The 11,137-nt window shown below is 59.8% G+C and overlaps 1 protein-coding gene across 6 annotated transcripts; it reads right to left on the bottom strand.

The window, feature by feature from the left end:
- Positions 1–1,129: 1,129 nt before the first annotated feature.
- STMN4 (stathmin 4) lies at positions 1,130–7,392 on the bottom strand. 6 transcript variants are annotated; one of them, XM_005236655.3, is made up of 6 exons: positions 7,273–7,392; positions 4,104–4,161; positions 3,565–3,660; positions 2,661–2,869; positions 2,286–2,477; positions 1,130–1,334 (listed from the first exon to the last, which is right to left on the bottom strand). In XM_005236655.3, exons 2-6 carry the CDS (start codon positions 4,114–4,116, stop codon positions 1,275–1,277), a joined length of 570 nt encoding a protein of 189 aa, XP_005236712.1. In that variant the 5' UTR covers positions 4,117–4,161; positions 7,273–7,392; the 3' UTR covers positions 1,130–1,274. The 6 variants fall into 6 exon arrangements, with proteins under 6 accessions (XP_005236712.1, XP_005236713.1, XP_055667213.1 ...); XM_005236656.3 differs by having other exon boundaries at positions 2,661–2,866; XM_055811238.1 differs by lacking the exon at positions 1,130–1,334 and adding an exon at positions 1,341–1,786.
- Positions 7,393–11,137: the final 3,745 nt, after the last annotated feature.

Below are 11,137 nucleotides of genomic sequence, written 5' to 3'. Positions count from 1 at the left end.
GGACGTACCACCCCACCCCCTGGCAGAAAGCAGACTCTCCTTCTCCCACCCTGAAGGATCTCACTGCAAGCTCTGCATTTCGCTTGCCCTCCCTGGAGGCACAGTTCACCCAGGAGATAGCACAGCAGCTCCCACAAAGCACCTCCTGGGCTGGTCACCAGCTGTTGGTGGGGTCCCAAACTGGTCTTCCCCTGCCCTGGTGTCAACAGGAGGTGCCATCACCATCCCCAGGGGCTCCCTATGGCCATTGTCTTCTCCTGCTCTCCGGAGAGGCATCTCCATCCCACCTCTGGCTCTCCAGCCTCAGTTTCCCCAGCTCTTCTTTCCCTCTTGTTTTTCCCTGTCCCTTCCATCACAGTTTCCACAGCCCTGCCCCATTTTCCTCTCCTGCTTTTGCTCTCCATGGGGGTGATTCTCCCTTTTCAAATAACCATTTGAGCTGCCACCTCTAAAAGCCGATGGCTTTTCGGCTGCTCTATGGCAGAAAAGCCAATTTCATCCAAGAGTTCCCACAAAGATAATTCTCAGGAGATTCTAACAAAAAAAAAGAAAAAAGAAAAAAGAAAACCACACCAAAAAAGATCTTTGGGAAGTCACGGGGCTTTTCGATTTCACTCTTGAAAAAGATCATCAGCATCTCCTACAGCCGGGTTAAGCATTTGGAGCAAGTGAGCCTCCCTCTGACCACCTCCAACAGGGGGATCTCTTCTCCCCCTTCCCCAAAATGGTTCTGTAAGGTCTATGGGGAAATAACACCCGCTCTGGGCAAGAAGCCCTGAGTCCAGGTGGGAAAAAGGGAGGGAGGGACACCAAGAGGTGCCGCTGCCCATCGGTGGGGTGGGATGGAGGAGAAGAAAGAAGTCAGAGGGATGCCCGCCTGCCCGCCCTGCCTGCCCAGCACCAAATTAAAGTCACACACAATGCACATTTCCCCTCACTTCCCTCCCCACCCACTCTGTCCCCCCCAGCTTTTCCCCGGGGGGTCGCCTTCTCCACTTTGCCAGCCCTCGGCTGTCTCCTCCAGACCTGGTTGACGGGTGGCATGCGAGACCCACCAAGGAGGTGGGCATCCTGAAGCTGGCACCCTCCCGCCCACCCTCCCTCCTTTCTCCTCCCTCCCCACCCTCCCCAAAACGAATAGGATGGCTTCACTGGTCAACGCTTTACATTCACGAACAAAGAAAGCAGAGGAACGTCCACCCTTCCACCATCCGACCTTGCGCTGCGGCAGCCTCTGCCACCTCCCCGGAGCTGTCAGTCCAACCATCGCCTCTTTACCTGGAGGCTTCTTCCTTGAGCTCCTTGTTTTTCCTCACTTCTTCTGCGTGTTTGTCCTGTGGGAGGGGGGGTAGGAGGGAAGGAGGGGGGGGACACGCGTTAGCTGGATGGACTTCGGGGTCCCCACGGGCAGGCCAGCGGCTTCAGAGGGGTTCGAAGGCACGAGGGCGTTTGCGAGGTTCATCCCCCGAGGGACACCACCGGTGGGTCAACAGCATCCTCTCCTCCCCTGGGGTGTTTTAAGGATTGTGGAGGCTCTCAGGGACAGATTGTCCTTGCCCTCTAGCTAGGAGGTAGACGTCAACCAGACGGGATGGACCGGGAGCCCCAAGGAGATGGGGTTAGCTCGGATTGTCCTTCATTATCTTGTGCTCTCTGCCTCTGACCCAAGGCTAGCTGAGGCGTTTGGAGAAGGGCACTGGGCGAGCTCCTTGCAGAAGGCATGTTTTGGAGGGAGCTGGAGGTGGTGAGGGTGGGACCTTCCATGCTGAGGTTGGGAACAGACCTGCTTCGGGGAGAGAGAAGAGGTCTGCACAGGCTGGCAAGGTGGAAGCATCTCCTGGCACGGCAGCATGGACCCCTCCAGCTCTGCCGGGGAGCTGATGGCTCCACAGCCTCTGGGGAAGGGACATGGGGAAGATCTGCCACCCAGGAGGTGGAAAGATTACAAGTGGTGGGTCAAGGTCATCACAGTGGGACATGGGGAAAGCAAAGGCTTTGCATGTCTCTGAACAAGAGATGGGTCCCAGCTCTCCACCCGCCGGCCACTTGTGAGCCTACAGACATGCCAGGCTCGGTGGGTCCCTGAGCAGGAATCCCCACCCCGGGTGGGATGTTGCGTTTGGATATTGCTGCATAGTGGGAAGGAAGAAGGGGCCCCCCACTTTGGTGGTGTCCCCAGGGGGTAACGTCACCCCAAAAGCCACACAAGGTACCCACATGTCCTGTGACACCCTCCTGGACCGGTGCCCCAGCATGTCCCCCCTCCCTCCTCACCGGGCTCTCACCTTCTCCTGCAAGCGCTCCAGCATGGCTGCTAAATGGGCCTCACGGTTCTCCTTGTTGGACTCCATCTTCTGCGCCAGCTTCTCTTTGGCCATTTTGATGAAGTTGTTGTTCTCCTCGATGGCCTTCTGGATGACCTCCCGCTCGTGCTCCCGCTTCTCTGCCAGATGCTTCAGCAGCTCAGCCTCTTGGTACTGCCCAGGCAAAGCGGACATGATAGCCGTGAGGACCATGGGTCCCTTCCCCCGCTGGCCAAAACCACCCTCTCCAAACTCAGCGACATCCCCAAAGGTGAAAGTACCCTGCTGGGTGAGCACCCCAAGTGCGAGGTTGCGTGTCCCCATGCTGCACTGCCGTGCACGAGCCACCAGACCTACCTTCCTCCTCTCCTCTGCTGCCTCCAGCTTCTTCTGGATCTCCTCCAGAGATGGGTCACGCCGCCGGGGCAGGGAGGCGTTGAACTCGGGGATGCCATCAAACGATGGGGGCTTCAGGATGACCTCAAAGGACTGCCCCGAGGTACGCTTGTTGAGCTCGATGACTTCCATGTCAGAGATGACGCACCAAGTGAGGTCTACCGTGTCTGCTGGGAGAGGGCCACAGGCTGACCACTGGCACGGGGGCATCCCACCCCTTCAGGCAAACCATCCTGGGGTCCCACACTTGCAGCCTCCCCAACGGGCCACCACCTTCCCTGACCTCCATGTATGTCACCCAAATCCCTGTGCTGTGAATGCACCCCTGCAGTTCAACCCAAATATCGTGGGTTGGGGTAGGGACTCCAAGACACCCATCCAGGGGGCTGAGCTGGGAATATCTGGGTGAGCTGAGGGGCTGGGCATCCCTCCAAGGGAGAGGTAAGCAAACAGGGAAGAGTTCAGCCCTGCTTTGGGGACTGGGAATGGGACCATGAAACCCCTTTCCAACTGCGGATCCCCTTGCACCTAGCCAGGAGGAGCCCCCCAAGGCTGGGCATCCCCCTCCATCATGGCTGCTGCCTCTGGACCCACTGACATGAATCAGCCTGACTCACCCGGCACCGTCTGCCTAAAAATACCGAGCCCACGCCTGGTGCTTTGTGGAGTCCTGGCGGAGGGGGGCTGGGCTATGGGGATGCCCAAACCCCCTGACCCCAACCTGGCTCCCTGCTTCCAGCAAACTGTGGAGCCACCTCTCTTAGTTTGAGGGTGACCGCGGTCATGCCAAGGTGGGGGTCTGAAGCCTCCCACAGCCCCCCCCATTCATGCACCCCTCCACCATGGGTGGGCAGCAGGCTCCTACCTTCATACGTGTACGCTGGCTTGTTCAGGGGATCCGAGAGGAAACAGGAGCAAAAAAGGGAGACGAGAGGCAGCTCCTTCATCTTCTCTTTGTAAGCTGGGAAGAGGCAGTGGGATCGGGGTCAGAGATGGGGGGGGTCTTGCCAGGCTCCGCGGCAGTGGCTGCCATGTGCCAGGGAAGGGCTGGGATGGCGACAGTGGCTGGCACCAAAGTTTGCACAGATATTGCAAGCAGGGTGATCTGGGTGGGGGGAGCAAGACATGCAAAGGGGAAACTGAGGCACGCAGAGGTGGGGTGCTTTACTGGTGGCCACACAGGTGATGTCAGTCCTGCTGTGTTAATACTCATGAGCCCTTGGCTGTCACCACTGGGATGCCGGGAGCATGCTTGGGGCACAGCCATCCCTGTGGTGGCTTGGAGGGGGTGCCGCTCAAACTAGGGGTGCTGCAGCATGGGGTAGATGCTGGGGCTGGGTACGTGAAGCCAGGCAAGCCGTGCTGTCCCCTGTTCCCACACGTGGCCCCACGACGGTGCCATACCAGCCAGAGTCATGGCGTAGAGGTTCCTGGGCGTCTACAGCAAGAGTGTTCCTGGGGCCTGGGGGAGGAAAGAACCAGGATCAGAGCTGGGTGTCCCAGGGCTGGGGACATCGCCTGGCCCTGCCTGGCCCCTGTGAGACAGCTGCCCACACATGGCCTCACACGCATGCAGGGGATGCTGTGGTAGACACATGCTGGGGGCATGAGGTGGGCACACAGTGGTGTGATGGGCATACACTGGTGTGGCATGAGGGACACACTGGTGCGATGGGCACAGATGTGTGATGTGGTGCGTACATGCTGTTGGGCACAGTGATGGGGTGGGCACAGACTGGTGTGGTGTGATGGATGTGCACTGGTGTGATGGGCACACTGGTGTGAGGGGCACACAGGTGTGGTGTTATGTGATGGGTACATGCTGTTGAGACGAGTATAGACTGGTGTGATGAGGACACCCTAGGAGGTGAGAGGGGTAGACACGTGTTGTGATATGATGGGTACGTGCTGTTGGGATGGGTGTAACACTGGTATGATGCGATGTGATGGGCACACACTGGTGTGATCAGCACACGCTGGTGAGGTGCAATGGGCACACGCTGGAACAGTGGCAGCAGCTGGTGGGGTGGGCCTGGCACACACAGCCCTTCCCCCACCACTCCAGACTGCCCAACATCTGTGCAAGCCACATGTGTGCACACATGTGCCAGGAGTGGCATGCACACACACTCCCCCCCAGACGTGTGACCCCTTTGCACAGCCTCTGCTGTGACACAAGCCCACCCCTGTGGGCACCCGCACTTGTGTCTACAGAGCCCCAGTCCTCAGCTCACGCCTTGCCAGACCCCACACAGAGGGCTGACACACTGGGACCCTGTCCCGCATCCCCCTGCAATCCTCTCTGGAGTCTCCATAGCTGTGGGTCAGTTGTGGGGGCATCCCTGGGACCCCCCACTCATCCCCAGGGTGCAGAGCCCCAGAGCGAGCACAGGATCAGGCACTGGGTGGCAACACCCAGAGACTCATTAATACTCACATAAGCTGGGGCTATCCCCCTTTCGCAGGGCTTCTGGGGGACACAAATGGGGTGTTGATGGCATCAGAGGGGCTTCCCAGTGGAAATACCTTTCCCAGCTGTGCCAAAGCCACGGCTGACTTTGGTTTTTGGAATTATTTATGGCTTTTGTTTCTCAGAAGGAAAAAAACCCCCAACCCTTCTTTAAAATAGGGACTTTTAAATCCTGGCAGCCCCCCAGGAAAGGGGCAATGCTCACTGTGGGCATCTCGGGACTGTCAGGGCACTGCCAGCTCCCACAGCCACAACACACTCCAACCCAGCTTGACCCAGGGGCTCCTGAAAAATCCCAGCCCCTCATCCCCCATCCTGCTGGGATCTGACACAAGGGATCATGCAAAAAACCTGCCTATAGCTGCCAGGGCTTGCCCAGGGTGTGGAACAAGGTCAAAATGTGGGGACACCCTGCTGGAGACACCTTCCCTGGAGATGCTCCCCTCTTTTAGGTGACGCCCAGAGCCAGGGCTGGGGGGCGGTTGGGGGTTACCTAGGTGTGTATCCCCACTAGGGGCTTTCCTCCTCGGCTGGCTGAAGGGTTTTGCCCTAGGTGGCTCACGCCAAGCACAGTGCCAAGGCAGGGTGGGGATGCTCTGATGGCTCATGTGCCAACATGAGGCTGTGCCTGGAGCTCTGACAGCTTGGCTGGAAGCTGCCTGCATGCAAGCAGGCAGCCAAAAGCATTTGCTTTCCTTGTGCCTCCCTGCTCCTAGCATGACCACCCCAAATCCTCATTTTCCCTAGGCTTGTGGGGGGACCTGGATACATTTCATGTTACAGAAAGCCTTCTCCCAGACCCTGCATGGTGTTCATGCCCTAGCTGGAGCATAAAATGCGGAGCTCACCCATCAGACCCAAAACAGGGAGGAGGATGGAGTCCATCCCCAAGGATGGGGGGGAGGTGGGTTGCCAGCCCCATACCTCCTTGCTGCATGAAGATGCTGTTCAAGGTGTTTGGAGGCTCCTCCAAGAGGGAAACCCCTCCCTGCTGAGCTCCTTTCTCTCTCTGCTTCCCAGCCCCGGTGCCCCCCAGCCCGCACATTCAGCCCAAAGCAAGTGGAGTGTGTGTGTGTGGGATGGACTGTTGCTACTGTCACACCCAGGCTGAAACCTCGCTCAAACCCCCAGTGTGGGGAGGCTGTGGGAATGATCCCACTCCCAGCGAGGCACACGTGGCAGGGAGGGGCCCGATCCAAGCCCAAAGGGCTGCAACCGGCTTTCACACCCTGATCTCCACTGTAGATCCGGTGAGATGAGGGAGACCCTAGGGTGGATCTCCGTATCTCCCATCCCCTTCCTTGGAAGAAGCACCCAGCAATAGAGGGAGGAGATGGAGGAATGGAGGGGGCTCCCCACACCCTCCCTTGAAGCTTGCGAAGCAAGGGATGCAATGGATTCTTCCCCCCCTCTCCGGGGGGGAAGGCAGGATGGCAGCCGCCTTCCTTCCCCCCCCCCTCTCTTTTCCCCCCTCCCTGGAATAAATATTTCAGCTCCTGCTGAGAGCAGGTCACCTCCACCAGCATCCTGCCACCATCAATAATTCAGCCTCGTCCTGCCCTCCGGGGGGGCTCCGCGTCCCTGCGCCCACATTTAGAAGGGGGGGCTTCGGGCGAGGCAACGCACCCCTCTCGGGCTCTGGAGGATGCTGAGGGTGCGGGCCCGCCTGGGGATGCTGGGGCGAGGCGAGATGGAGGATGCTGAGCCCCATCCCTGCACCCCCGCACCCTGGGCGTGGGCTGCCCCACGGCCCCGCGTGGCAGGGCAGGATGAGGCCCCCCGCGGTGCGGAGCGAGGGAGGTAGAAGGAGGCGTGGGGAGGCTCTCCCAGGCGGGAGGGGAGCAACCCCCCTGGCTAATTCCTGCTGCCCAGGCGCATGGAAAACGCCCCGTCGCGGGGGATCCGTGCCTGCTCGGGTCGGGGTCGGGGGCCACCGCGCCGAAAGGAGCGGGAGCGGCCGGGGAGAGAGGAGAGCAGGGGGACAAAGAGCTGCGTCGCCGCAGGGCGACCCTCCTGGGAAAATCCTCAACCCCTCCCCAAAAACTTTCTCCAAAAAACACCCCCTCCCACATCACGCCCCCCCTCGCCGCCCACGACACTCACCCTCCGCCGGCTCCTGCGCTGCCGCCGCGCGCTCTCCGCGCTCATTTAACGCGGGCGCGGGGTCTGCGCGGAGCATCCCCGGGGGCCCAGCGCCCCATGACATCACCTCCGCGGCCCGCGATTGGCCCAGCCCCAGCGCCGCCGCTGATTGGCCGGGGCCGGTACGAACCGGGGACCAGCCCGGTGACGTCACGCCCAGCAGCTATTTTCGGGCTGGGCCTGGGAAAAAAAAAAAAAAAAAAAAAAAAAGAAAGGTGTGTGGGGGTGTTAAAAGAAAATCAACGTTAAAGGGGGAAAAATGATGAAAGCAAAGGGAGGGAGGAGGTGAATTGGGGGGGGGCAAGGAGCTCGATTTGGGCTGAAAAAGGGTTTTTAGAGGGTGGTGGGGGTGCTGGGTTGGAGGAGCGGAGGCTTTGGCTGGCTGCTAGAGCCCGGCAAAGCTGGAGGGTGACAGTGACACAAAAGGGGACTCGGGGGATTTGAGGGGGACTTGGTGGCATCTCCAGTGGGGTCAAACTTCCCCACTGCCCCTGCCCCCCGCCAGCATGGGCCATGGGGTGCCCTCTCCAAGCGGGGAAGCAATGGGGGGTCCTCGGCACCGGGATGTGGCACAAGCCCGTCGTGACCCGTTCCCAGCCCCAAAGGCACGTGAGGGTCCCTTGCGCTCCTCCTACAGCCTGGGCAACGGGTGCTGAGAGAGGCCGAGTCCCAGATCCCAAAACTATTTTTGTGGCTGCTGGGGCGAGTGGAGGTGGCCAGGGAGCACCAGCAGAGCTGGGACACTTCTGCAGAGCTGTGCCCTTCCTACAAACCAAGTCTCCTTCCCCCAGATCTGCTTCACCCTGGCCTATTTACCTGCGACGGCTGCGTCTGACAGGGATCGCAAGCCCAGAACCTCCGGGGAACCGTGTGGGTATATTTAGGCACCGGTCTCCTCTGTTATGCAATGAGCATCAGGGCAGCTGTGTGTAGGGGGGTGGTTCCCCTTGGAAAACACGTGTAAGGTGGCTTTGCAAAGCTCATGCCCTCAGGACATGGGGAAGGACAGGGTGACCCAGCTGGAAACAGGGGTGACATCCCACGTGTGACACCGCAGCTCAGCCATTCAGTGTCTAACACTTCCAGCTGAAACTCAGCAGCATACTGCTGCTGCTCTCCCAACGGTTCCTGCCATGCCCAGGTGATGTATGAGCTCTGTGCCGGAGCCTGGCTGCCTTGACGGGGCTCGGGCGCCCGCACAGGTGTGGGTGCCATGGGCAGGGTGCCCACAGGATGGATGTGCGAGGAGCTGCAGAAGGGATGGAGCGCAGCCCTGAGCCAGAGGGGCCAAGGGGAGGAAAGAGTCAAGATGCAGTGGCCAAGTGGGGGACAAACAGCCCTTGTTGGGGACTCACATGGCTGTGGGACAGTCCCTGCTGTGGCTGGCACCGGGCTGTGTGGTGGGGTGGTGCAGGGGGCTCTGCTCAAATGCCCTTTTGAGCTCCCTGTGGTCCAGGCTCGGGGCACAAAGCCCTCCCTGCCACCCCATATTGGTGGCCACAGTCCAGCTGTGCAGCTGGCTGCGGTTGCTGGAGCCAGGGGAGATGCAGGGGGCCCTGGGAGGGGTCACATCGGAGGTGCCTTCTTGTCCCCCAGCTCCACAGAATCAGCATTTTGCAGGGACAGAGCTTGGTTTCAGCTCCTGGAGCCCCTGTCTAAGGCTGTGGCTCTGGGGACACTTGGTGGCCACCACTAAGGGCTGTCACCCTCTGCCCTGCAAAGCTTTCCAGCTGTTTCCACACTGGGAACTGTTTTTCTCCAGCACCATAGGCTGCTCTTAACTACATGAGGCACTGAAAAAGGAGGCCAAGGAGATCTGGGTCTGCCCAGGGTGATGGGAACAGTGGGCTGCCATGAACCATCCTTTTCCCATACACTGTCCTCAACAAACCCTCCCCTGGGTCAGCCTGGCATGGGAGCATCTCCAGCATAGGGGATGACAGGAGGGGGCTGGAGGAGAGGTTGGCTGTGGAACCAGGCTGATTCTGGGGAAGAAAGAACCCCAGCAGCCACAGAAGGCCACAGGAGAAGCGCCGTGCAAAGGATTGGCTTCCTTCTGTGGCTACAGCCTGCTGGCTTAGGGAAACTTGCTTGGCATCCTAGTGCCAGCATCCAAACCCTTCCTGGGCACGGGGTGAGGGGATAGGAGAGACAGGGCAAAAAACATTTTGCTGTGGCCACACAGCACATGGGACCCATCTGCAGCCTGTGCTCTTTCTCACGAGGATGACCGCACGGGAAGGTCCATGTATCCCAGGATGCTGCTCTGCCAAGAGCAGGCATCCTGGGGAGATGCTAGGGATGGGGAGAGCATCCGTGGTGTTTTCCCTGAGCCCTTTCCCATCCTCCAGCCACGCTCAGGAGGGTTGCAGGACTGGAGGTGAGCTCTGCATCCTCTCGATTCCCCTCCCAGGACATCTCCCACCTCACCCCAAAAGGTCCCGTATCCGCAGATCCTTCAGCGGGGAGACCCAGAGGTCTGATCCCTCCCCGAGGATTCGTGGCCCTGGGAAGAGCCAGCAGACCAGTCAGCAGATCCAGCCCCTCCCCGCCGGGGCGCACAGGCTCAGCCCCAACCCGCCTGCCCCAGCGCTGAGCATCTAGGTGCAGGGTCCATCCCCACGACCCTGCACCCCCCAGGCTGCCCGAGGGTTGGGCACACCCCGGGAAACCTCCCTTGGGGGGGGTCCCCGCTTGCCCCCCACGCCGCCGGCATGCGCCGCTCCCAGCGCCGGCTGGTACCCAGGGCGGGGGGCGGGGAAAAGGTGCTGTCCTCCCTCGGATTGGGCAGGAATTACATCATCGCCGGGCTGCCAGCCAATGGGAGAGCCGCTTGCTTCCCCGAAAGATCGCCCGGCCCTAGAACTGGGGGAATGTTGCGGGGGTGGGGGGCTGTTGTATCAGTACTGATGGGGGTGGGGGCTTCATTGCAGCGAGCCCAGCCCTCCCCCGGTTGGTTGCCCCCTCCCCCCATTCCTCTCCCAGGTAGCGGGGAGCCCCGCTCGCACCCCACGTCCACGAGTGAACCAGTGGTGCCCACCCCCCCCCCTCACTGGGATGGATGGGGACCGGGATCCCAGGCACCCCGCAGCCTGTAGTGGGGCCCATCCCTCCCTGTCCTCAGCATAAGCAGTCAAAAATGATGCTAAAAAGATAATTACTATTGCTAATAATAATAAACGAGATCCTTCTAATCCAGGGGTCCTCAAACTTTTTAACCAGGGGGCCGGCGCACGGATGAAGTGGCAGGAAGCCATCTGCTGCTGCTTGGTTTCCCGCCCAACCCCCGGGGGAGGGGGGGGGGGGGCAGGGGGGTTCTGTAAATACCGGGGGCCGGATTGAGGACCCTGGGGGGGTGTATCCAGCCCGCGGGCCGTAGTTTGAGGACCCCTGTTCTAATCATTGCAAGGAGGAAGGTTTGAGCTTGGAAAAGGTCCTGCAGGAAACTGGTGTGTCCCAGGCAGGATCTCAGGCATCAGGGAAGGATGCAATGGCTGCGGATGAGGGTCCCACACAAAACCTGCCTGCACCTTACCAGAGCTTTTGCTAAATTTGCCCTCTGTGTGTGTGAGGAAACGCTCAGTCCCAGGGAGACATCAATCATTGCTGCAGGCTTTGAGGTTTCCACTTCAAGCCGTTTCTTTACCTCTGTGGGAATGAAATTAAGCTCAGGGGAAGATGCAGGTACCATTTATTACACTAAAAAATACAGAGTCTTAAGGAGCCAACCAGTTCCTGAAGTCACATTGTTTCCTGCAAACCGATTTTTCACCAAATGATTTGGAAAAAAGGCAAAATGTTTCAGTTGCGCCATCCAAAGTGATGC

The sequence above is a fragment of the Falco peregrinus genome, chromosome 7 (assembly GCF_023634155.1).
Source record: "Falco peregrinus isolate bFalPer1 chromosome 7, bFalPer1.pri, whole genome shotgun sequence".
Taxonomy (NCBI): Eukaryota; Metazoa; Chordata; class Aves; order Falconiformes; family Falconidae; genus Falco; species Falco peregrinus.
This window is presented reverse-complemented; position numbering and strand designations above follow the sequence as displayed.